This window comes from Amblyomma mixtum, chromosome 3 (assembly GCF_055824585.1).
Source record: "Amblyomma mixtum isolate Tamu chromosome 3, ASM5582458v1, whole genome shotgun sequence".
NCBI lineage: Eukaryota > Metazoa > Arthropoda > Arachnida > Ixodida > Ixodidae > Amblyomma > Amblyomma mixtum.
In genome coordinates, this window is record NC_143014.1 from 393,722,398 (window position 1) to 393,744,464 (window position 22,067).

Genomic DNA, 22,067 nt, shown 5'->3' on the forward strand with positions numbered 1-22,067 from the left:
AGGTAAAGCTGCGGCTACACTGGATGCTTCACGGTGTGGCCGACGACGACATTCGGACGGCATTCGCGGCGTTTGGCAAAGTGACCGACGTTACGCGTGAGCGGTGGCGGATACAAGGCGTCAATGACAAGAGCTCAACGACAAGAACGGTCCTACTGAAGTTGAAGCCTGGCTTGAAAGTGGATGACCTGCCACACCAGGTACGTGTCGCCGGAGATTTGGCTCTTGTCGTAGCGCCTGGGCGTCCAATGCAGTGCTTGCGCTGCCATGGTACAGGCCACGTGCGGCGTGAATGCAAGGTTCCACGCTGTACGAAATGCCGGCGGTACGGCCACGCGGATAATGAGTGTGTCCGCACTTATGCGGTGGCTACGGGCGGGGCGTCGAAAGACGACTCTGCGGAACTCCTGATGGATGTAGTAGAGGCTGAAGAATCTGCGAAAGGCATAGAGGAACCTGAAACGCAAACAGGATCGACGGGCTCTTCGATGCCGGACGCCAGCCGATGCCGGACGCAGCAAGCCGCTGCCGGACGCAGCGATGCCGGACGCAAGCCTGAGGGGGCAGAACCTACTAGAAAGGAGACGGAGGCGTCGAGCGGTGAAGTAAGCGTGCCAGCGTTCCAAGAAACCGAGCCAGCGTCTCTGACCGAGGAGAACCTTGACCAGAGCGGCGCCCGCACGACCGGCGTCCCTGCCCCAGCGAAGCGGCCACACGCCCAGACCGGAACCGAAGACGACAAGGCGGAAGCCCCCAGCGTCGAAGAGCCGCCGGCAAAAACGACCCAAGGACGGCGGTCGTCCATCCGGACACGATCAACTGTGTCGACGGAGAGGAGAGCCCTTGACAAGCCGCCCCCGCTGCCAGGCCTGGCACCAGCACCGGATGGCTCCGGTGTCAACGATGTCGTCTAGCCAAGCGCTAGACGTGAAGGGTAAGCACCATGTTCCCGGCCTCTTTCTTCTGCTTTAAAATGGCTCCTGCGTTCCCCATGAAAGTCGGTACACTTAATGTCAGGGGACTGGCAAGTAAGAAGAAGCAGAGCCAGGTGTACCGCCTTTTAACTGAGCACGACATTGACGTCCTGGCAGTGCAGGAAACGAAAATTGACGGGGAAGAGGAGACCGGGAGCATGGTGAGACGTTTCACGTCTAGGTTTTTTGCAGTTGTCGCCCACGCTGTAGGAACGTCTGCGGGTTGTGTCATCTTTGTAAAGAATGTACCGGGACTTGAGGTTCAGGCATATACGGCGTGTCCTTCGGGTCGATTTGTTTTGGTTGACCTCCTGTACGACAAAACATATTGGCGCATCATTTGTGTGTACGCCCCAAATGCGGTGGATGAGAGGACAGCGTTTTTTCAAAGCGTACAAAAGCACTTCAGTTGCGAGAAATGCCTGATCGTAATGGGTGACTTCAATTGCGTCCTGAGGGGCTGTGACAAAACCAGTGCAAGGGCATTTAGGGACAGAAGCACTGAAGTACTCTCAGAAATTATAGACACGTGCAACCTCGATGATGTGGCCGAATGTTTAGAAGGCGAGCGTTGTGTGAGACTCACTCATTTTCAACGGTCAAGCCATGCACGGCTAGATCGCATTTATGTGTCACCGAACGTTATTTCAAAATGCAATAGCTACAATGTAGTACCGGTATCATTTTCGGATCATTGTTTAGTGAAGTGTGGGATAGGGACAAAGAAACGAGGAAATCAGTTTTCTTGGGAAATGTGGAAATTAAATAATAAGCTCATTACAGACGACATCTTTAGCAGGAAAGTAAACGAAGAAATCAGTAAATTAAAGCCGAGCGGGGAACTGAAAGTATGGCAGCAGTGGGAACTTTGCAAACAACAAATAAAAATAGCAGCAATCGAAAGGTCAAGCTGCATACGACAAGAGGAGAAGCGTGAGGAGGACAATTTAAGATCTTTACTAGCTAGACTTCTCGAAAGAGAAAGCGAAGAGCCTGGCAAATGGATGGATGACATTAGGAAAATAAAAAATAAGATTGAACTCTTTGAAGAAGAACGCTATCGTGGCGCACTGGTGCGGGCTAGGGCGCAAGATATAGCTGATGGGGAGACACCTTCAAAACGAGCGCTAGGAATGGAAAAAACGCATGCTCAACGAAACCACATTGAACAGATTGAATGGGGCGGGGCGTTATCTGGAGAAAGCGGGCATATCCAGCAGGCATTTCTTGAATATTATCAGGCGCTGTTTGCAAAGCAAGAAGTGGATGTGAGCGCATTCAAGGAAAAGTTTCTTGGCGCTTTGCCGCGATTAGATGACGAACAGAAAGAAAGGCTGCAGCTGTCGATAACTGCGTCGGAGGTCGAGCAAGCGATAGAAAATTTGAACCTGGGAAAATCTCCTGGACCTGATGGGTTAAGCGCCGCTTTTTACAAAGCATATAAACACGAAATAGTGCCAGTACTGACAGCAGTTTTTAACGAAGCCTACAAAGAAAATGAATTGCCCCCGTCTTATGGTAAATCCCATACAGTGCTAATCCCTAAATCCGATGACGCAGAAAAGTTAAAGCAGGTCACAGCATATCGTCCTATCGCCCTCACAAACGTGGATTATAAAGTTTTCATGAAGATTTTAGCCTGTAGACTACAGTCAGTAATTCAGGATATAGTCGGTCCCCACCAGACGTGTGGGATCAAGGGACGCTCTATTGTTTCCAATATTCATAAAGCGAGGTGTGTGCTGGAATGTTGTGATTACACAAATAGCTGTGTAGCCATCCTTCAGCTAGATCTTGAGAAGGCATTCGATTGTGTTTCGCACGATATCCTGTTCTGCATACTCGACCATGTGAATTTAGGGTCCATTATTTGTGAGGGAGTGGCCTTGGCGTACCGGAGCTGCACGACAAGATTAATTGTAAATAAGAGTTTGGGGGCCCCCATTAGCCTGCAGCGTTCGGTGCGCCAGGGTTGTCCCCTCAGCCCTCTTCTATTCTGCATTTACATTGAAGCGTTGTGTTTGAATATCATGGAAAGTGAAAAAATTCGAGGATTCCAGCTACAGGCAGCAGAAGTTAAGCTGCTGGCTTATGCGGATGATGTCGCGGTGTTCACAGTGAACCGGGAAGGTATAACCGAGGCCGTGGCATGCGTAAAAGAATTCACCAATATCACCGGTAGTAAAGTGAATTGGTCAAAGTCCCTGGGGCTTTGGCACGGAGAATGGCCAACGAAGCCCGGCAATTTTGCAAACGTGTCCTGGGTGACGACCCCAGTAAAGTACTTAGGCGTTCCACTGGATGGTTATCGCGATAGCGATTCGTACTGGAAAGCACAGACGCAAGCCACGCGTGAAAAGGTGGAAAGGTGGAAAGGGCGACACCTTTCAATTTTCGCAAGGGCCACAGTGTGCAATCTGTTTTTTATGTCTAGGCTGTGGTACGTGATGCAAGTGTTGCATTGTGCAAGGATGCACGTACAGAGACTGCACCGGATCTTTGCCGTTTTTGTGTGGGCTGCGGACTGGGAACGCTGTAGCCGGACCAATTTGTTTAGGCGGGTGAAGAATGGCGGCCTGAGTCTGGGTCACTTATTTCTGCGGCAGATTGTAAGCAGATTTTGTTTTGTGCGCGATGTAAGCGATCCGTTTTTGCGCACTGTGTGCCAATTAAGGCTCGGAAATGCACTGCCGGACTTTGTTGTCACAACCGAAAGGTTCTCGGGACGTATTTTTGGTTACTTTAGAGAGGTTGTCGTGAGTGTTCGATTCCTGTCTGTTCGATTTTCGTATGAATATTTATCTTCTGTTAGCAGGAAGAAGTTGTATAAAGATTTGTGCGATGTAGTTCTTCCACAACCTATGTACAGGGCCTTATACAATGGAGGCCAGGGACGCGACGTACTTAAGCGTGTGAAGGCGATGCAGGTGCCGCCAAGTGCAAAAACTTTTTTCTTTAAATTACATACCGGAACACTACCAGTAAAGGAATTCTTGGAAAGGAAGCAGTTATTTCTACCTTGGGGATCACATTGTTTAATTTGTAAACAACCAGAAACAATAGACCACGTTTTTTTGCACTGTTGGGAGGGGGTATACTTTTGGGACATTTTGCAACGGACTTTAAAAAAGGAATTTCCGCTCGACGCTCATGGTATTCGGTACTTGCCTGTGGAGAGTGAGGATGGGACACCATTCGACCTCATTATGCTAATGGGCCTCCATTGTATTTGGCGCTCCAGAATGGCAGGATATCATTGCGATCCTGATGCAAGGCCTGCACGGATCTATTTTCGGGAGTGCATGCATAAGTATATTGAAGTTCAGAAACTTGCTCCTGAAGCTCCCGAGTGGCTCGAAAGAGTCGAGCCTTTGGTGACGCTTAAGGAGTTTTAATATGATGTGTTGTTAATTATTGCTCATTGCGCTCTGTAAGTGTATTTGTGTACTGTGGTTCTTGCCGAAGTCAGGCAATAAATAAAAAAAAAAAAAAAAAGTTGTGGTGGTGTAGTCGTATCCGCGCTCGGCTCGTAATCCAAAGGTTGTCGGTTCGAATCCTGGTGTTTTCATGTATGTTTATTTTTGTTTCCTTTATCGTTGTTATGTGTGTTAAGCTCTGTCGGAAACTCTCCCCCTCTTAATTACGCTGAAAATCACGTGTAGTTTGCCCTCATTAAACGTCTGCTTTCTTTCCAGGGCACCAACAGTTACACCCTTTGCCCCCTGTTAGTCCTTTTTTTCTAAGAGTGTACGCTTAACATTACCCTTTCTAATACCCCTGCCACACGGCAAATTTAATGTCATTCCCATCGAATGACATTCGTTCAAAACGACATTAGTTTGCTGCCACACGAGAAAATCTAATGTCATTCGATGAAAACGACATTAGGTATCGAATGAGTTCCCTGAACACATTCGCCTGCGACGTCCGAGCTAATGTGTTCCCTCGACACCAGAGGCTTGGTGAGAATATACACCGAAAAACACGATTACAAAAACGTCACAAGCACTGTAATATTTCCGCGTCCCTACGATTGTGCTGTCGTTCATTTATGTATATAAAAATGCCAAATAGAATTGGAAAAAAATAAAACTCACTCTCGCTACCAGCCTTGCGTGGTTAACATTCACAACATGGCGACGCCCAGCTCACCCGCTTCGGGCCGAATACTGCGTCGCCGCTGCATTTTTCGACGCGATAGCTTGCTCTAAACGGTTGTATTCGCTTTTATTTTGTGCATTCTCATCCCTCCGTAACAATATAGGTTTGAAATATCAGCCGCTTTTGAGATAAATTTCAGAATTTTTGATGCTAGGCTTAACTATGCACGGCGTACACTGTCGTCATAGCAACGACCCCGAGCGAAGTATTTCTCCAACTTTGCACTAGAATCTACATTTTCATTTCATCCAATTGATTTACATTAAAAAAAAACAAAGCCTTCGAATGCATTCATTACTGCCGTTAATAAAAAAGAAAAACGTTTTTTCGGCACTGAGTTCAGGAGGTTTGACTCGCTATCGTCTAGATGGCGCCACAGTATGTTATGCTTCTCGCGCGCTACGCTAGTAACACCCAACCACCGTGCTCCCTACTAAAACTGTTGTGAGGAGGGGCGGCAGTGCGCGCAAGGTGCGCCTGTAGCATGCGCAAAGCTTTTGCGGACGCACAGCTAATACTGTCTAATTTCACCATAGAGAGCATTTCACAATATGACGTCCGCCATTTGCCTGCCGCCGCTGGCTGAGGTTTGGCTTGGCTTGGACTTATGGTGGATAGCAGTGATCAACACGTTATTGAAATCAACGTTTTTAGATCCCTCGCACAGCGCGCCTATCTAAATACGTTGATTAAAATGAGGATGAAGATTTTAGAATCGGTTTCCATTAGCAAAGCAATACTCTTTGCAACGTATTGAAGCATACATCGAAATTTTTGTATGCTGTACTCACTGTACTCTCTTTCTATCGCAATCGCCATCATTTGCAAATGACATTAGTTTTTGCCGTGTAGCAGCGCGCAGAAAAAATGACATTAAGTCGAACAAATGTCATTCGATGAGAATGACATTAAATTTGCCGTGTGGCAGGGGTATAACACGGTGTAAATGTGCACCTGAAAAGATCAAAACCATATGCTCTTGCAGAGCAATGTTACGCCCATTAATAAGGTGTAAAGTTGCACTTCAGGAGCGTTGTAGTAAGCTCATTTGATAGGCTTAATTGTAGCCCTTGCGAGGATAAGTTTACGCTTTGGGATAGAGCATAAGCTTATTCCGAGTGGGTGCAAACATGCACCAGAAAGTAAAGCATATGTTTGCACTTTCATGGCCTAAGCGTTAGTCTTTCTTTGGAAGGGTAACGTTAGTCATCAAGGGCTTATACTTACACTTCTCCAAACGGAATAACATTAGTCCTATTGCAGCCTAAACATTACACCGTACGCACTTAGTCCCCCGACGAGGGTGCAAATTTGCACCAAAAGGGGCTCGCCACAGCGTCAGTGGATTTACCCCCTTAAAGGACTAAGATCACACCTTTTTTTCTTAGAGTGTAGTTAGCACGTCCTATCTGTATTCTGATGCACTGAACCGCTGACAATACCATGCCGGAAAATGCGCTCTTCTAACTCAAAAAGCCTATATTTTTGTGTAAAATCTTGGATGAAACACCCAGCACACCCTCCAAGAGACAACGCAATATTTTGCACGAGAGGTTTCTGGCGCGAAGACTGGGGGCCCCGAAACTGTCGCACAACTGCAGGACTGGTTGCGTTGTAATCTGCGAGCAATCTATATCCAGACTGCTAGTCGCAACCTGTTCCAGGCATCGGTCAGGAGTCGAAATGTCAACTAACGCATACATGGTGGTCTTTAGGAGCCAGCCGGCATTGCGAGTGGGGGTCGTATTCGCTTGCAGGTTCGGACCCGAAGGTGCAGAACACGCCCTTTCCGACCATGTGCTATCACGTTCTTCTCCTGCACTGTAATTAAGCGGTGGTTGTCTCCCCTCTACAAGTTGCCATAAACGAAAGGACGACAGAATAGGAAGTTTTTATTGACTGTGTCCCGAAACACGGTTTAGAGGACGAAATTTTCCTACGGCAGCTTGTAGTGTGCAGGAAATATGTTCACAAACACAGCCCATTTGTTAGCACTGAAGTATAATTTGTACGAATTAATATCATATTTACGAATGTACAATTTTAATGCATTCGCAACATGTTTTGTCACGTATTTGAAATGTGCTCGAAACATGCTTTAGGTGGGGTACATATCTTCAGCAAATTTTAAAGATACATGTCAAATACTAAGCAAGAAATTTCAAGAACCTCTTTCGTGCGTAGATTTAGAGCATTCATGAAGGAAATTATCTTTAAAATGCAATATAAATATCCCGTCGTAAACTCAAAACGCGTTAATTTTCACTAAGGAATACCGTTCGTCTCCTCTTCTTTTCCCTATGAGTCCTCGGAAACACTGACGATTGCGTGCTGCTCAATAACACGTCCGCCTACTTCCTCGGCAGCGTATTGCTCCCCACTGGTTGGGAATGCGGGAACGCGTAGGGAGATTGTTGACGCCTGACAAACGGCCATGCTTCGTGGGCCTTCTACCAGCTCGGTCGCGGTCACAATCACAGAGAGCAATGGGCTCTTCCGCTTGAGCAGGCATCTGAAACTGAGCATTGCTGACCTGTGCCTGGGCGACATGAGCACTGCCGAAGTGTGCAGTGCCCAATGGAGCACTGCCGACCTGTGCACTGCTTACCTGCTCAGCGTCAATGTGTGAAGCAGCTGCCGAGCTTAGTGCTGCCTTGTCTTCCTTAGGTGCCCTCACCACAAGGCATATGCCCAAATCTGCTTCATGTGGCGGACAATGTGGCCAACACTTGCTTTCAGGAACCGTGTCCTCATAGCTGTCCATAAGTGGTGTTCCATTCTGGTCCTCTTCATCCGACGTCTCCACAGTCTGAGCAAGGCTTGACGCTGCAGCTGCAGGCGCGCCCTGGTATAGTGACTCCTTGGATTCTCGCTGAGCAGGCCCGGCAACAGCGGAATTGGTTGCAGTGGGCGAGTGCAGGCGCCTGGCAGCCTCTTGAATCAGGAACCCCGGCAGCACCGCCTTGAGCTCGGGGGCAGATGTCAGATCAGGTACGCGTCCCGGCGCCTTGTTCCCACCTAAATCCTGGTCGGCACTTCTGGGCTGCCCACTGGGAGCAGCCTGAAAACTAGGAGGGCTCTGCAAACTGGGGCCAGGTTGCATTGGTGTCGGCTGTGGAAAGCGAACCGTTGCCGGAGTGCAGTTCTGAAGATCAGTGCCTGAGTAGTCGCTGTCCATGGGTGTCATGAACTGGCTGGATCGGTCATGAGACACTTCTGTCTCCCTTGAATCGCTTGGCTCATCTTCGCCACTTGCCTCTTCCTCAGGCGAAGGCAGCATGGAGGAGCCTCCTGCGTTCTGGCCAGTGTTGTCAAGGTCAGGGCTAGCTTGGGAACACTTCGAAACTGACATGGCAAGTCTCAGCCTCCGGACTATTTAATATGGCGTTGGCTGGACGACCCTACTGAGTTCTGTTGGCTTCGGGCAGGTGCCGGCATGGCCTTCCCCGGGGCCCCTTTGATGAACATCTGGCGAGGAAACAATAGGTGGGAGGTCCACAGGTCGCCGCTTCAGGATGGAGGCCACTTCGCTTGTTGATGCCTGCGCCGCGGGGTTTGTCCAGCGTGGATAGCCCTCCCACAGGATTACGGGAGGCGAGCACAGGATCGATATTGCACCATCCTCTAGCCGAATTTGCGAGGTGTAGTGGCTGACTGCGGGATTAGACACTGAGGCATACGATTCACTCGCAGCCACCCTGTTGGGCGAAGATGACACAGCGGGTGGCATTGAGGACTCCGTAGCATCCATGGTGGCACTCATAACAGCCAGACGTGGCGTGGTGGCCTTGCGAGGCACACGAGTGGGCACTATCACTGGTTCACCTGACGGGCTTCGCCTGCGTGCCGCTGAATTCAGCTGCGATGCTGGTAGTGGTATTGACCGCATGAAGCTTTGCAAAAGATTTAGCGTAGCGGATACGTCCTGCTGCACCTCGGGAAGGTAAGGCCGCAGCATTCTGCCCTCTCGTATTAACTCCTGAAAGCAGCCGGTCAGCTGCAGGGCAGCATTGTGATGTGCGCACTGGAGGAAGTACAGCAGAATGTGGCGGTACCAGGTGGGCTCGGCCTGATCGGAAATGAGACTGACCAGCCACTCTTGGTCCGCGGCAGACGAGAGCACATGCAGAAACAGCTCCAGCTGCTCACGGTTTTCCGGCACTCTCAAATTTCTAGCCTGCGCTATAATGCATCCCAGTAGCTGCTCCAGGCTGGACAAGGGACCGTGCCTCCGGATCAGCTCAAGGATGCCGATGACTTGACGGTTGGACAGGAGCACGTCCCTACGCACGGACTTGTGCTCGTGCGCGGGGGCCATTTGCAGGTTATCGAGGCAGCGAAGGACCAGCTGGGACTGGCAGTGGAGCAGAATTTGCACGGTGAGGTCCCACAGAGCGTCTAGAAGCGGTAGTAGTTCAATACTGACCTGCTGCTCCACCTGAGGCACGCTCTCCACCCCTTCCTGATGGTTGCCATTATCGACGAAACAGATTCCTCGGTGAAGGCGCCGCACGTCAGTGCTCAGGACAGAAGCAGACGAGAAGGGCTTCAGATTTTGCATGACCGGTGGATAGCTGTGGAAGACGAAGGAGAAGATGCCTAGCAGGAGGCAGTAGGTGGCGACCTCAGGCCTCCAATGCTGGAGACCACGTATGAGATATATGTTGGTGGCTGTGTGTATGCTTGATGGCGGGTAACACACTTGCAGGGGACGGCCAGGATCGGCTGCATCTATGAGGGTCGCCTTTACCAGCACGTTGCCCATCAGCAAATTTCTTCTCTGGTCACTCGTCTGCTGGCACCAGTTGTGGAGGGTGGTGTACGGGTAGGCCAGACAGCCGTCGCTCACCGGGTGGTCTAGTAGCACCCCGGACGGCCACAGAACGAGCAGCACCGACAGGTCTCCGAAAAGGAGGGCCGATACGCCGTGCCACACAGCCACCAGCCCTGACTTGGTCCCCTGCATGCCCCGGGCTTCCCCCAGCAGCCGGTGCATGATGCGTAGCTCCGCAAGGTGAGTCGCGATGCGCTGACCGGTTGTCACATCGTCCTGACCAGAATAGTTAAGCAGCAGTTCGTGTATTCCTGTAGCAGCGCTATCTCTGGACGGTGGGAGCCTGCGAGGAAGACGAAGTGACACGAGCCGCGTGGCAGAAAGGCTCGGGCTCCGGGTCGGCTCGGGATCAGAGTAATAAATTGCGGCTGGTTTAGCATTGCACGAAATATGCGAAGGCAGTTTTTTGCAGGTGGACACCACTGCCCCGGGCAGGGGCGCACAAAAGTTTTCGGAACGCCGAAGTCACGGAAAACACCATTTTCCCAACTTGCTAGAAGCGCAGCCATGCACTCAGGTGTGCATTGCGCAAATCGCGCTGAGAACTGCTAAACTCAGTTCACTTCACTGCGGAATCCTTACTGTGCGCAGTAATTGGGCTTTGTTGCAATTTTCGTGTTTCCAAACTTTTCCGGGCACCATTACCTTAGAGCGCGATTGAGCAGAGCTTCGAGTTCTTCAAAGGTCCTGCAAGTCTAGGGGGCTTCGGGAATATCTGCTGATAATGCGAGTTGTCGCATATTTTCCATTGCTTGTCCGAAACGAGCGTCGAAAATCATCGTCGGAATGAGCAAATGCAGAATAGGACTACTCCGTTTCAAGTAGCGGTCCAGGCTGCATTCCTTACTTCAATGTAACTGCTGGAGAAAAGTGATTCTAATTTCCCAAGCGCTTTGGCCGGCATCATTCGCACTCAGCAGGAATCTGGGTGCGGAAGCATCATTTGCACATCCATGAAGATCGTCCGGTAGAGCCAGCCAGGAAAAGAAAGTTCATGAAGAACTGAGAGGATACAGACAAATTTACGAGAGAAATTTTAGCGCCGCCAATTTGTGACGCCACCTGTTGAACGCGGATATTCGGATAGCCACGCGAGGCAACAAGACACATGGCGCATAGACGAGCAGCGGGTAAACGGCACTATTGAAACGCTGCACGACTTCGTACTAAAAGACATACTGCTCAGTGGTGAGTTGATTATCCTTAGACTTTCAATTAGGGCATCGTATCCCCTGCGATGGGTTTCCTTTTCCGGCCCCTAGTATAATATGGGGCCGAATGCCTCCGGTGAATACAAGAACTTCACATGCGATTTTTCCAAACGATGTTTTCCGCGAAACGATGAGGCAGTGTTCAATATTGCAGCGAGCATTGCTAAAAACAGTTCATCTGCATGCCTCCCTTTGCTCTGTAATGCAGGAATATTGTACAGATAGGAGGGCTGAGATGGTTTTCTCAAGAGAACTTCTCGAACCCTCCGAGGGAGGCACTTCTTTCCAGCGACGAACTACGAACGTGCGGGGCCGCGATATTACGAAACCTGGGGAAAATGATAATTCGGGCAACCCAGACAATGTGTTGCCCACTTATATAGCACTAGAGCTACAAATGCCAGCCGATTCCAACGACTAAAATAGGCTCATGGCGGATCGCCCCGCTGGACCAATTTCATTGACCTGTGTTGGTCATACTGCGAGCCACCGCACCATTACGGCACGGCCACAGATATCTATACTGATGACGTGCAAACACAGCAAGTCAAGGCTGCAGCTTCGAACTGCACTTGTCCCTGTTGCGCGGGGAGCAGGAGCGCTGGCGCAAGGTTTCACACGGTCGGTTGTGGGGTTACTGTGGTGGGTACAGGCCATTAACCAGCGTGGTTTCGAGCTTTGCGCGAGCCGATGCCCCCACTAGCCGTCACCACATATATGCTGCGGGGCAATGCTGCGGCGCACGGAACTTCCGCTGGGAGGAGGGCGGCAGAGAGACGCGCAGCAAGAAAACAGGCTTCAAAGTCCGCAAGGGAGGCGTTTATTCACGCTGTCCTCCAGTGACACACACACAGTGCATCACCCTGTCTTCAATGCTCCAAGCACACCTGTGTGTTCCCATTACAGGGTCACTAAATGCTAAACGTGTTGCGATGGCCACGCAGTTATGTCGGCCGTTTAAAATGCAGTACTTACTCGTGCTTCTACTTGCCTCGTCTTCCGCCCTATACACCGCAATAACCTATATTTGACGCTGGGGTCCTATAATCGACCATTCGCCTTTTTGCTCATATTGTGCCGTAAGGCTGACGTGTACATCAGGGCGGAGCCCGGTTACGTAACTACGGAGTCCCGGTGCTTAAAATGACAAGGAAGGATAAAAACTGACAGAAATAAATACCGTCGTCTGCTACTTCTGGCGCCAAGTACGAAAAAGTACGCCGCTCCGGGATGTTGCGCTTATCCTCTGCATTAGAATCTTCGGTGCTTACGCGTGGAGCGGCAGTGCAAGTGGGCGAATAAGTTAGGGTTTCTTGCTCTTAGGGTCTTTGGTCGGGCGCAGTGAGACTTCCCCATAGTCGAGCTGATAGAGCGCTGAAGTCGCTTCGTTACAGCCGTTGTATTTTAAGTTAAGTATCATGTTAGCACATGAGGCTACGATTCGCTCGGAACAACGATTCCTTCGAGGTGTATTACTTTGTTGTTGACAGTTTCGGTGTAACGATGTTTAAGTATGATTGAAACCCTAGTGTGGAACGTAGCCGGTGCTACCATCGTGTACTAGAGCGCATGCGCGGAGAACTCGGAGGCTCCAGCACGCATGCGCAGGTGCTCGGAGCCCGCGCACTGCGGTCGGGCGAGCCCTACCGCTGTTCGGTCGTCTGCTTACTGGAAACCTGCAGTGCCGCTAACAGTTGTCCGAGTGCAGAAAAGGAGCTACAGTGTAGTACTGAGTTTAAGGGGGCAAATGGAGCTCAATGGCACGAGGCGATAGGCGGTCTCTTTGTGACTCCGTCGACCTCTCATTGGCGGCGGGAGACGCTTTCATTGCTGGAAAATTCTGACCTAACGTATTTTAACCCCCCTACCCCGGTTCTAACTTAGGAGTGTGGTGCCGACATCGAGTCAACTGGAGGCTTTGCTTCGGTGCTTATTAGACTTTTACCTTTTGTTGTCGTCTTCCTTGCGCGATAAAACTGCACTCCTCTCCTGCTGCAAAAACTATCTTGATATTTGTGCGTATCGCTTCAATTCCTTTTGAGTGAAATGAGACAAACCAGGGCTCTAATGGGTTTTACTGCACAAGGGAGGTTATGGTTCCTGACCGATAGATTTTACATCGAGCAATGGTGATGTGACCAAAGACCCCTTTTCAAGCATTTCACCCCAGGAGAGCCGACCACGATGCCGGCGTAAATTTTGAACCCATTAGAAAACCATTGGAACGGTGTAATATACAACAGTCTCGGAAGGGAACTGCAGTTCACAATTGGTAGCGAGGTGCAGAAGTGGTAAGAGAATACGTGTACTTAGGACAGCTAGTGGCCGCACATCCGCATTATGAGATTGGAATAACTAAAATAATGAGATTGGGGCCGAGCGCATTTTGCAGGTTCTCTAACAGCATGAATGGAAGTCAAGAGTATTCATTCAAGAGTGATGTATATAACAACTGTATCTTACCGGGGCTCACCTCTGGCGAAAAAACGTCGAGGCTAACGAAGAGGGTTCAGCTTGCAAAAGTATGGAAAGGAAAATGATAGGTGTAACGTTAAGAGACAGGAAGGGGAACGGAGTGGTACTGGGAACAAGCGCATGTTATGGGTATCCGGGTCGAAATCCAGAGGAAGAAATGGGCTTGGCCAGAGCATGTAATGCTAATGCAAGATATCCAGTTTCCAGGTGTCCGTGTGCAAACATGCGCTTTAGTCAAGGTGAACCTCTGAAAACGTCGTCTGAAAAGTCTGTCAACGCTTGCAAGACACAAGAAACAGCGACAAGTTTTACAGATTCTTTTTAAATTGGAATGCTTTAGGGCAGTCTCTCCTGGTTCCTGCAGTACCTGCATAAAAGGCGTGCAAAATATAAAACTGTGATTATCGTCCGTACAGTGTTCCGATAACAGCAGATAAGTTCGTGTATCGCTTTCGCAGGCACCAAGCAGTACCACTATTTTTTGACCCGAGGTCGTCACTGCGTATTGCTGTTTCAGTAAAGCAGCCTGCGTCCACCAGTTGTGTAGCGAGTGAGTGCACGCCGAACTATCCTCTCCGGTCCTTTTTCCCCTCGAGCTAAATGTAAAACACCGTTCTGGGCCAATATTCTGGCTGGCTGTTGTTTGCCATCGGCGATCGGTGGCTGCAGCCGCCGCCAGTAGTCGCTGGTGTATGGTACGCAGCTGCGTAACTTTAACTATTTGTTTAAATACACGTCCTGCAATAGTGTAGGTGAAAACAAATATCCTAATTATTTTTGTGTTTATTTAAGCCCACTGGGTTCATGTAGCGCATTTACGTTGCCTCTTTACTGTGCCGTCTGATGCGCAAGCTCGACGTTTTACTTATTTTTCGTCGCGTTCTCTTTTTCGGCAAAGAGCAAAAGCGTCGCCAAGCCTTTTGCAGCTGCCGGCAGCGCAGCTTCCAGCGCCCTCACTTCTGCTGCCGCCCACTGTCACAACCCAACTGACTATCGCATCGGACGCTTCGGTCCGTCAGGTGTCGTCGAAAGGGACGTTTTGGAAAGTAACTCTACAGTGGCCGGATGCAATTAGGAAGTTCGCGGAAATAGGGTGGGCGTATGATAAGGCTAGTTGGAGAGAGATATGGGAGAGTCATTTGCGCCTCAGTGAGCGTACTTGGGTTGATATTAACGATGAAGACACTCAATGTCTGGGACGAACCCGAGGGCGGCAAAAGGAATTGACAAATTTGTGCCAAAAACGCGGCGCTGAAGACATAGGCCCTCGGCGTTCATTGTGTTCATTGGCGTTGGCGTTGACGTTTTACGCTCTGCGATAATTTTAAGGAAATGAAGTGCGCATAACTGGTTCCCCGGTGTCAGTGGACAAGTATACATTCTTGTCAGGCCTGCGTCTCGTCGTGTCCACGTACGCTTCTGCATCGCCCAGCATTTCATGCTTACTCTACTCTCGGTAACGGGAGAGGCAGAGATTTTACACAATGTGTTATGCCCGTAAACATTTCATGCTTACTCTACTCTCGGTTACGGGAGAGGCAGAGATTTTTTTTTTATTCGAGACGTTTCCCAGTATGCATAATGAGAAAGGCCCCGCCGCGGTGGCTCAGTGGTTACGGCACTCGGCTGCTGACCCGAAAGAGGCGGGTTCGACCCGGCCGCGGCGGCCGAATTTCGGTGAAGGCGAAATTCTAGAGGCCCGTGTGTTGTGCGATGTCAGTGCACGTTAAAGAACCCCAGGTGGTCGAAATTTCCGGAGCCTTTCACTACGGCGTCCCTGAGAGCCTGAGTTGGCTTGGGACGTTAAACCCCAATAACCTAACCATAATGAGGAAGGGAGAGAAAGTTAGAAGTTGTGTAAACAAGCCTCGCTTAATAAGTGGCAAAAGTTCTCGATAAAGCGATTATCATGAGTCCACTTGCGATAGTCTCCTGCAACGTCCCATCGCAGGCCTAGCTCCCTTTAAAAGCGTCGTCTCGCGGAAGCTGTAGCCGGGCAAGTCCACAGCATGTGTTTTGTAGCGATATCTATACACTACTGTAGCTACGTACGCCAGCCGCTTCGCCTCTTCAGCATGGTCGCACTTTCGCCGTGGTTGCATCACGGCCGTGGTCGCACCGCCTTTGAGCCGTTGCCTAGCAACCGTCGCGATGGACACCCGAACCCCACCGTACAGGGACGGAGGAAGTGGAAGTGAAAGAAGAAAGAGAAAGGGTGGCCGTAATGAAGAAACTGAAAATTGTATTGGAGGAAAGGAAATTACGCAGTAACTGTCTCGCATATCTCGGTGGACACCCGTCAGCCGTTTGTAGGGGAGTGGAGGAAGTGGGGGTGAAAGAAGAAACAGAAAGAGGGGCAGTAATGAAGAAAATGAAATTGAGGAAAGGAAATTACGCAGTCCAGGGACGAAGATGAACAAGGAACGCCCAGCGAAACATATAGCGGCGAAAGACTGACTTTGCAATTAGACTCAGTGAGTTCCACTCGGCCAGCTGTAGCTATCGCGTCACTCCAGGTTTAACCAGAGCTAAACCGCAGCCAATTTTTTTCATCACACTGGTCTGGCACAGAACCCCAATGCGGACACTTGTCAGTCTCTTCTGAACGTTTGTCACGCCACCGATGATGCACAGAAGGTGTCAGAGCCGCTCCTGCCCGAATCCGGCGGCGCACAGATACCTTCTCATTCCGAGTGAGACTACGGTGGAGAGGATACGAGCACGGAGGAATTAGAGCGCGTGTTCGCTGACGCCAAGCCTGCTTCCCGGAAACATGGTATAGGAACTGATCTGTGGGAAGAGGGGAAGGTGGCAGGATGTCTGATTTCTCAAAGTGTCTCATTGTAAACACATCAATATTTTGCATACCGTGAGCATGGCCGCGAATCCACTGTGTACGCACAGGACAGGACAAGAAGACTTGTTCAGAAAGAAAAAGGAGATAGTACGAGAACTGGTTTTTTTCTGATAATTGAGAGGCTAGCGCGGGCGAAGAAAAAACGCAGAGCGCCGAGAGCTCTGAATCACAAGCTTCGCGTTGCTGGGAGAGGCTTTCACCACTCGGATCTCACCCTCGCTGCTCCTTGCGCATGCGCGACTGTGACGCAGCGCGGCGCGTCGTCTGCTTCCCTGGGCGCCGCGGCAGCCGCGGCCCCAAAGCCATTCGCGGTGTGGAGGCATCAGATTCCACGCCGGCGTCAACGAATATGCATAGGAGGTGAGCGTTGCCTGATCAAACACAACAGCAGTGACGAAGGTCTACGCCGAGACCTCCCCGTTTCTCAGCGCCGCTGCGCTAGCATCTATTTTGCTTCCATGCATTTATTTGCGAAGAGCATGGCACTCAGCCTCTCTCCTCCAGAACAGCGCGCTGGATAAGTAGCTTTGGAAAATAACTCTGTACTCTTTGTATGCCTCGTAGTTGGTGGCAGAGCAATGCGAACACCTGCTCGCACAGTTCTTAGCGGCCGTAGCCGATGATTCGCATTGAATTTCGATTATGTTTTGGCTGTCGAAATTAATCGGCAGAGTGGCGCTATGAATCTCTGACTAGAGCGGTTAGAGGCTGTGCCCAGAGGCTGTACCAGAGGAGAAGACCGGATTGCTGAAGATGTACGTGTACGGCGAGACTTGTGCACCTGTGGCTATCCTCTACACGTCATGGACTCTGTACAGCGTCAATTTGAACGTCCCAGGCTGCAGGCAAATGCCGCAACCCAGAAACGAGCCGCGATTCCCTATGTCCCTGGCGTCAGCAAACCTTTGGCGCGCAGATTACGGTCATACGATGTGAAGACCGCGCATGCACCCGCTCGAAAGCTGAGGAGTCAGCTTGTGCACGTCAAAGATAAACTGAAGGAGGAAAAGTTCCCAGGTGTTATTTATTCGATCCCATATGCGGACTGCCCGTCTGTGTACATTGGCGAGTCGGGTGACTTTGAGCGGAGACTGCGTGACCACACGAATGACGTCAAAAACCGGCGCGCAGATCAAAATGCGCTTGCCGAGCACTCAGTATCCGCCAAACGCAACATAGACTGGGCAGAGGCACGTGTGATCGAATAAGAAAAGGGCAAGATATCACGCCTCTATCTGGAATCGCTGATTATTCAGACGACAGCGCATACGCTTAATCGGAATGACGGGAACTTGCCCCCAATCTACGCCAGGTGCCTGGGTTCGCTCTTGCGCCGTGTATAAAATGGACAACGGAGCTACGTTCTGCCTCATTGTGAACAAGGCTCCCGTTGGGGAGCCGAAACGTCATCTCATCTTTTCTTTTGGTCGGCGCTTTCTAATTTCGTCATGCTAATTGTGCCGCGAGCCACGCGCTCCGTGTTGGAATTTTTTTTTTGTCGTAATAATATATTTGCTTCAGTGTCTTCAATACCTTCAAAGCCGTTCGCGGTGCACGCCGTATCCTAATTTTAGAGTGTGCTTTAGAAACTGACTCGACGACGCAAGGACAATGTCATTCTTAATGGAGAGCGAAAAACAAAAACAGAAGCTAGAAAGCAAAGGTGTATATGTACAGTAAGGTCCACTGTTAAAGGGAACAGGCGATCGCGCGACCTCCGCACTTCGCGAAGCGCTGCCTCCGAGAACTTGTGGGAATTGTCGGCACAAGATGCATGCGCAGTAAGCATAGTGGCTGGTCATTCCGCGCATGCGCCTGATGCCGATTATTCTCGCCGCATCTAGGCGGCAGGGCTTCGTGAAGCGCGGAGGGCACGCGATCGCCTGTTCCCTTTAACAATGGACCGTAGTGTACATCTTTGCAATATATACCCTGTGTTTCAAGAAAGACAATAAAAATTTTTCAGCAATAGGCTTTTTTGGTTAAGAATATGGGTTTTACTGGGGCACAATTTTGAGCTGCCTTTTCGTTATTTCAGACAAATAATGAACAAAGCTTTCCCGTACGATCGCCAGTTTGGGAGTGTCCGTGAAATAATAGGTCGGTCTGTCGTAACGTCATCATTTGTGGATACCGAGTTTCGGCTTCGGCTTCCTGGTTTCAGCTTCTTAAGATACTTCTACTTGGTATTTTTAAAAACTGTATTTTCCACTGAAGCAAGGCCACTCTACAGAATGCGATGTGATTATGTTAATCCAAAATCTGGAAAAGAAACCACGGAGTAGACCCTTAATTCATTTTCTCGGGCGGGACCACTTTCAAACATACGGCTCCTCAGATTTTCAAATTTCGCGGTGCCCTATGATTGGTCCACGGCGTTGATGACGTCACGACCCTCTCGATCGTGTTTCTAATTCGCGGGGAATCCTTATACCACTACTGACGCAGCGGTGCAGATGTTAAGCGATGCTCCACAGCCCAGCAGGCGGCTGCTTAATTCAAACTCGACCATCGGTGCGGCTTCGGAGACCCAGGTCGCTCATCCCGAGCTCTCGTGGGGCTCATGCACAGCGCCACGGTGGGCAGGTGGCAACTGCACTGAGTTTATTTAAGTGAATTTCCACTTACCAAGGGAAAAGGTGGGGGGGGGGAGGGGTGAGGTAGCTCACAACACCATAGGAGGCAGGTTGCCACGGGCCATGGTGGCCAGGTATATTGTCATGACGTCGCCAGGTCACGTGACTTCTCTTGACCAATCGGAGAATTTTGGGACCGAGAAGCCGGAACTTTTGAAGCGAAAGCTTCACTGCGCTTGGTAAAGCCAAGGTCACCGTGCTTGCGGATTTCACCTTCATTTGACCTTCAGATAAAGCAAAGGTGGGTTTTAAAGCGAAAGCTTTACCACAGCATGTTCCCAAAGTCTCACAGACCACGTCGCTTTGACCTTGAGCGACCTTCGGTTGCTCCAGAGCTGCGCCCAAACAGATAAATCAAAGGAAAGGAAAGGTGCATAACTGTCCCCTGGGAAAGTGGACACCTTACTCGCGCTTTAAGCTACGAAACCGATGAAGAGCCGGAGCTTCGAATGCAAAGGAAAGGCGCATAACTGCCCCCCCCCCCCCCGGAACAGTGGACACCTCAGTCGTGCGTTAAGCTGCGTGGCGGTAGTGACAGATGTGCGCTGCACGGCTCGGCAATGACAACGTTGTGGCAGAAACGCGGCACTGAAGCCATAGGCCGTCGGCGTTCATTTCGTTCAGTGGCGTTTAGCAACGTATTAAACTGCGATGATTGAAGGAAAGGTGCGCATAACTGGCTCCCTGGGTCAGTGGACGCCTGAATCGCGCTTTGAGGTACGGGGGTGGGCCTGCGACGGTGGCTCAGTGGTTGGGGCGCTCGGCTACTGTGTCGGAGTACCCGGGTTCGAACCCGACCGCGGCGGCAGCGCTTCGATGGAGGCGAAACGCAGAAGGCGCCCGTGTGCTGTGCAATGTCAGAGTACATTAAAGATCACCAGGTGGTCGAAATTATTCCGGAGCCCTCCACTACGGCACCTCTTCCTTCCTTTTTTCTGTCAGTCCTTCTTTTATCCCTTCCCTTACGGCGCGGTTCACGTATCCACCGAGATGTGAAATACTGCGCCATTTCCTTTCCCAAAAAAACAATTATTTTATATTACGTGGGGTGGTCAGAGAGAGATGTAGGCTGCATGCGTTAGCGCTGACAATGTTGTAGCAGACATGCGGCACTGCAGTAATAGGCCGCAGCGTTCACTGGGCGGGCAAACTCACGCGGTCAGCCATTGACTGTCACCAGCCAGAGGGGCAGGGTGGGCGCGCTGCCTATCCAGTGTCCGGAACGCACTCAACGTTACAGACGCCAAGCCGCGTACAGTTGCCCGATGCGCCACAGCTTTCGCTCTGTAACCAGGTTCACCGGTAGTTGAACCACAGCTAATTTTTTTGTGAGGCCACAACCTAAATGCTATCGCATCAGAAGTGTGTAACGTTAAATGATGTTTCAGGCTTCACTCGACAAGCACGTCTTATTTGCGAAAAGTTACTGAGGCTCTCGGCACTTGTCAGAATCGCTCATGCGCATTTCCGAGGGACAAACTGATGACACTGACTACACTCTGTGTGTGGATGGACAGGTGGTTAAGGATGCCAAGGTATACTAAATAAAAAGAAATTACATTACATCAAAAGCACAACGCACAATCAAACACGGATGACCACTTGCGGGGGTGTGCGCTGAACTCTGGTATGAGTACCTCTCAGGGAAATGTAGTTTTCAACGAGGCTCTGTCGGCATGCGGGGAAGGTTGAGCCCTTCAACATTTTTCTGCACATAAACCCAGCCAGGTAATACACAGTGCAGTCAGCAGCCTCTGGCTCTGCACATACCTCACCGAACGCTTCATCGCACTCAACCTCCGCGGCAACTAATCCATCCAGTTTGCATTTTAGCTGCTGAAGACGAGTCTCTTGTTTTCCGTCCATTTGGAACGCAAGCTTTAGATCAGCCAACGTAAACATATGTGTTTCCCGAGCTTGCTCTACCTCGCAGTTCCCAAGCTTTGGTGGCTTTATCAGGTTGTACACTGAATGCATGTTATATAGCTGAAGAAATGTGGGTAAGGAGGGATGGTCATTCTGACCGCCTGCATGGCGGATTGTCCCAAAAAACGCTCTAATACATCCTGGTTAAATTTTCCAGTCAGTACTTACTTGAAGCCACACTGTTTGAGCAATCTTGTCAGCTCTAAAGCTGACAAAACTGTGACACGCAAGCCTGCTACAGTCTGCTCTATCACAAAATGATCGCGAGATATCCTTCCGGCCATCACTTCCCCCTCCCACTTGTTGAGCCAGTACACGAAGGAGGCGAGAACTCAGAGATCTTTGCTGCCTGCACTGATGCCTTCTTTGGGATGATTGCGATTGAGTGCGCCAAACAGATCGTTAAATTTCAACGTGAATTCTACCGTGCCACTGTTTTCCTTTGCGAGTAAAACTCCAGCCCGCTGGCCACACTTCGACTGAACAGCTATGTAGCGAGTTTTACGCGCATCTTCTCCGTGTTCGACGGATTAATATGGGCATATGTGAGCTTGTGGCAAACAAGGAAGTGTCCAGGCTGCTTTTGGTCTTGAACAAAAAGCTTATCATAGTGTGCCCATTGGACACGGCCACCAGGAAACTTTAGAACCTTTTGGGAATGCAGACGGTTGTGCACACACTTCATAAGATGCGCAGCATCCGAAAAGACAAATATGCTACGCTTGTCATCAACAGGGAGGAATGAAACAGCTTTTACCCATCACACAATACACAGGAGTGTATGACGGAAAATATAATAGCCAAAAAAAGACACGTGGCACAAAAACAAGCGCAGCGATCACTACCTCTCCTCCAAATGCAGTCGCCGGCACACACGCCGCCCACAAGCCCGCTGACCCCCTAATCTGCTAGCGCCATCTCACGACGCTCCCAGCAAACACGAGCCGACGGTCGACAACATCGCCTGCCGGAAAGGCGCTGTCGTGAGCCGAG

The 22,067-nt window shown here is 50.3% G+C and overlaps 1 protein-coding gene across 1 annotated transcript; it reads left to right on the top strand.

Moving 5' to 3' along the window:
• The first annotated feature begins 319 nt into the window (after positions 1 to 319).
• Positions 320 to 1,267, top strand: LOC149357208 (uncharacterized). The gene is made up of 2 exons (XM_089584478.1): positions 320 to 934; positions 1,018 to 1,267. The coding sequence occupies exon 1, from the start codon at positions 411 to 413 to the stop codon at positions 912 to 914; it is 504 nt and encodes a 167-aa protein (XP_089440604.1). The 5' UTR covers positions 320 to 410; the 3' UTR covers positions 915 to 934; positions 1,018 to 1,267.
• Positions 1,268 to 22,067: the final 20,800 nt, after the last annotated feature.

Bases quoted from the DNA above. Each gene is read 5' to 3' on its own strand.
- LOC149357208 (XM_089584478.1), top strand. From the start codon at position 411: ATGGATGTAGTAGAGGCTGAAGAATCTGCGAAAGGCATAGAGGAACCT.